The 4809-nt window shown below is 32.1% G+C and overlaps 1 protein-coding gene across 1 annotated transcript; it reads left to right on the top strand.

Annotated features, from left to right (window-relative positions):
• Positions 1–100: 100 nt before the first annotated feature.
• LOAG_12709 (hypothetical protein) lies at positions 101–316 on the top strand (the record flags this gene model as incomplete). Its single annotated transcript, XM_003148221.1, has 1 exon — positions 101–316. A coding segment is annotated over one exon (216 nt), but the record flags the coding sequence as incomplete, so codon positions are not given.
• Positions 317–4809: the final 4493 nt, after the last annotated feature.

Genomic DNA, 4809 nt, shown 5'->3' with positions numbered 1-4809 from the left:
CGAAATCTTGTAAAGATCCTCTAGTCTGGCAGTTAAATTAATGTGTCTGGAATGTTAAACCGCTCCCACTATATAAGGAGCTAGGGTCAATCATCCGCAGGAGCAGTTACAAAAATGCAAAAAGCTCGAGCAGTCACTCAATTCGACGGCTCCCGCGGTCACTCAATCCCACGGCTCGCGCAGTTTCGCAATTCGACAGCTCGCTGAGTTACTTGGTCAGATAGCTTGTGCAAATACTCAAGGAGACAGCATAATCAGACAGTCAACTACGACAACGATTCAACAGCAGAGAAGCAATAATACGACAGTTCAATAGTACAAGCGAAAGACTATTCGGTATTCTTTAATAGTTATTATGTATTGTTCATTTCCTCCCTATTATTGTATTGTTTCAGTAAGATATTGTACCATATCATATAATACACTAATAAAGGTTACTGTCAACGTTGTAAAGTTACAATAATAAAAAATAAAACTACAAAATTTTTTCCCGATAGATATATCAATGGGAAGGCTAAGTAAGATGGCCAAGAACGGTTTATTTAGTAAAGGATAACGAATTATAATATATCATGATGTGAAAATTATGTTGCTCAAAAAAGCTATTACTAGGCCAGATTTAATTTTGCTATGTTTTCTACTTCAATTTCAGTGACACTCTTACGAGTGCGTCATTTTTTGTCTTTGAATTGTGTGTGGTCATTCTCTCAGTGCACTTATCTTTTTTTCAACGGTATCGGTAATTCTTTTCTTTTTGTTTCCCTGTCGAGTTTGTATGTAATCTTTCTGGAAGTATGTCAAGTAACCCTGAACTTTGAAATATTTTAAATGATTATGTTGTTGGTGTATCTCCATAGAGGAAAAAATTATGGTCATTGTAATACTGTGCGGCAAGTATCTTTTCTAACATTTCTTTAACATGACATGAATCCGCGAATTCACACATTCATAGAAGCCAAACATTACTTACCTCTGTATCCCAAAACGTATTACTGACTAAAATTTGAAAATTTTCGATCAATTTATTGCATTTGAACGTGATAGACGTTCTATATTCTGCTCCCTAATGCGTGTGATGGTTTTCGCAAATATCGAACATAACCAGCAACAACGTAAAAGGGTCTGCTGCCATCAGTTGGCACCCTTCATTCTTGACGATATCATCAACTTGCTATCACCTTGATTCGACATTCCAAATTCCTTGCTATGCTAGAACAGTTAGTTTCTTTTACTAGTTGCATTACGTTTTGTATACACTTATTCAGATATCGAGAACAGATTTCAAGAATGCAAACGGTTCATTTAAATGGTCTGCAGTTTGCACATACTTCCCTGTATCCTTATCTAGATTTGCTCTTTCACAAGCTTAGATTTGAGCCCCGTTTGAGAAACTATTTTTTTTGAATTTCGCAATGAAAACTCATATATCAAGAAAAAAAATTAGCCCAAAGAATTTTGGACATAATTTTATTAGAATTAATGTCACATGATTTTTAGAATTATTGGATGTAATGGTTGTGATATAATATTTATTTAATATGGTGGATAAAAAGTAGTTGACCCAGTTTAATTCATTTTAATTGGAATCGCAAATATCATGCTATCAGTTTGATATTTTCCATAGATTATTTCATTAGTCTTGCTAATTTCATCATTTCAACATCTTATTAGCAGTCTTATTCTTTGCTCAACCTTGCCAAATTTTTGATGGCAATACTAATTGAGAAGCGATGCTCTGAGTGCGATAAAATTCAAATAGTGTCGCATTAAATTAGTTCATTAAAATAGGAAGTGAAATTAACATAAAATAAAGATATGAAAATTGTGGCGTTTGGTACTGACTAAGACCCAACAAATTCGATTGATTCCAATCCGATCCACATTCTCAAGCACTGATACTCTACGTAGAAATCGAATTTTGACTAATTTTCAGTAATGGCGACAGCCAAATGTTGCATAAATTTGAAACGATAAAATCTTTTTCATTCAAAATCCTCAAGCTATTCGGAAATCAAAACCTCCAGTTTACGGAATACTAAGCAATAGATTTACAAAATGTGCAATACTTTGTTCTTTAAAAAAATTTAGACATTTCAACAGTGTATTCATCTGCTTTTTTCGGATCTGCTAGGAAGGTATAATAATTAGAATGATGAGTTTCGAATCATTTCTTAAGTGGGGGATTCACATGAGGTTTTAACAGAGCAGTGGGTTGTCTGATTAGGTAAGCGTGATATATCACTGAGGCACAACAAGAGGACGGAACAATAACTGACATATGCATAAATGTAGGTTATCCGGAGAAATTTAATACGTATCTTGTATTTTTCAAGTTACTCGTTTTGCGTTTTTAATTTTTTGGTCACATTTTGGAGATGGGCAAAAGGTCAAAAATGGATATTTGATAATGTGAACCGAGAAAATTCAACGCAGTACAGATCAAAATACCATTCGACGAGAAAAGAGAATCAATGCTTTTTTTTTTCCAAATCCAAACTGATTCTGCTAAGTTATTCTTTGCGATTAGTTACATCTTTATTGAGTTATATGGCGGGCAAAATTGGATTATTATTTATATAAAGGAGTGACTACTAATTGGTCCCCGCACGTAAGGGCAATCTCTCAGCCTTATTTTAATTCTTGCCGATTCTGTATCATCGTCGATTGAGGAAAAAAAATGAATAAATGAACTTTTTTTTTTACATTTTCTACTGTTAATTCAGTGCGTGAATTTGTTGGGAGTATTTTTGGGCATTTCGATAATTTTCAAAGCTGAGATCTAGAAGTTTTGGGAACTAGAGCTAGGAGGAAGTGGTAGGAATATACGAAGGAGTGGAGGCTTATCATTTCAAAAACTTGCCAAATTTTCGGAAATATTTAAATTCAAATTTTAATGGAATGTGCTCTTAATATTTATTTGCACTAAGTAGTGGTGCAGCATGGCGAATCATTAGTTGCAAACTGGCAATGATTCGCTCATTATATTAATCTTAGTGATTTATACATCCGACAGAATTGTGACAGTTTTATTGAGGAAAATCCATTCAGAAAATCGCGACATTAGGCGAAGTACTTCAGTTTGCTCACCATTCTTGATTTAACGATCCCTAATTCTTCTCTCCTTCATATAATTCCATCCTCCCGTCTTCTCTCCTCTCCCATTCATCATCTGTCCCATGATTTTCTATTATCATTCACTATGCTAATATGCAAATGAAATGTTCCGAAAACTACATTTCATCAAAAAATGTTACTTATCAATTTAACATTAGTAGAAGTGCAAATGTTATCATCACGACAATTGGAGACATTTCTTTTTTTTGTGAACGGTATGTAAAACATTTGGATCTTGGACTACCTCTTCTTATGGTTCTCTTCGGAAATATTCCTGAAATACAAACTTTCGAACTGGATTCGTAATCCAGTATGTTCCGGTATGTTTATGGATTTAGTGACAAACTTTCCAATGAAAATAATGCTTTTTAATCGTACCTTGCGTGACTTGATTTACGGCTCTATATAATTGCTAAGTTTCTCATTTTATACGCCGAGAGTAAGTAAGCTTCCGACTTAATCTAACAGATTATCACAAAGACAAGTGGGACGAAAAAGATTCTAATCAATATTTCACGTTTTATTGCAATTCGCAGCTACTTTTTGTTTCCTTTTGTCCTCATTGATGACACTTGTTTTTTTTTTTGTATGCAAAATAAACGTATTTGTATTGCGGTAAGTAAGGTAGGAGTAGATGGACAGAAGAATCTCACTCCAAATAACTTAATTCATCTCATTCATCTCTTCAAATCATCATCCATTTATTACTTTAGCTAAGGAAATTATCCCTTGTTTGATACTTCTGCGCCTAGCATGTTTTAACTGATGGTAAAATTTAGCGAAGCATGATGAGGTCATTATATCTTCACCTTATTTCTTAAACAATTCCTCTTGCTCTATAGCTGCTTGGAACTCTTGACTAAAGTTACCCATTTTGTAGGTCCATGTGGAGTGGCGTAGTGTTCATTCCTTAACCTTTTCTAGCGCACATGTTATCGAAACCTACACTCCATTTTTTAATATTCTCAAAATGCACTCATTTTTCAGTATCTTGACAAACAACTGACCATATTGACTCTCAAAACATTTTTTTATTGATATTTGAAATGACCCTTACACTGTAGCTGACTCATAATTTGTTCGTTAAATGAAAGATCTTATGCAACGATTAGGCTGATATTATTGTTGGCCGGTATCTATGATGCATGAAGATTTAGTTTCCGAGTAGATCCAATGCGAGGAATTTTGGACTAATATAAATCCCGTGGGAATTCTCTCTTATAGTTTCGTGCGAACAATCTAGTAATACCAACAATGACTCATTGATATGCTTTACTCTTTTGGCTGATATTCACTGAACTAAGTGATTTCACGAGAAATTTCTTGCATTCTTCCTGAAAACTACTGAATCCAATTATTTCGAAATGATTTAATTTCGTTTTTTGTAGCGGCACCCAAAGTAATCATAATAAGAAAAGTAATAATAATAATTAATAATAATAATAATAATAATAATAATAATAATAATAATAATAATAATAATAATAATAATAATAATAATAATAATAATAATAATAATAATAATAATAATAATAATAATAATAATAATAATAATAATAATAATAATAATAATAATAATAATAATAATAATAATAATAATAATAATAATAATAATAATAATAATAATAATAATAATAATAATAATAATAATAATAATAATAATAATAATAATAATAATAATAATAATAATAATAA

The sequence above is a fragment of the Loa loa genome (assembly GCF_000183805.2).
Source record: "Loa loa unplaced genomic scaffold supercont3.271, whole genome shotgun sequence".
Taxonomy (NCBI): domain Eukaryota; kingdom Metazoa; phylum Nematoda; class Chromadorea; order Rhabditida; family Onchocercidae; genus Loa; species Loa loa.
The sequence above is the reverse complement of the archived record's forward strand: the minus strand, read 5'-3'. Positions and strand labels throughout refer to the sequence as shown.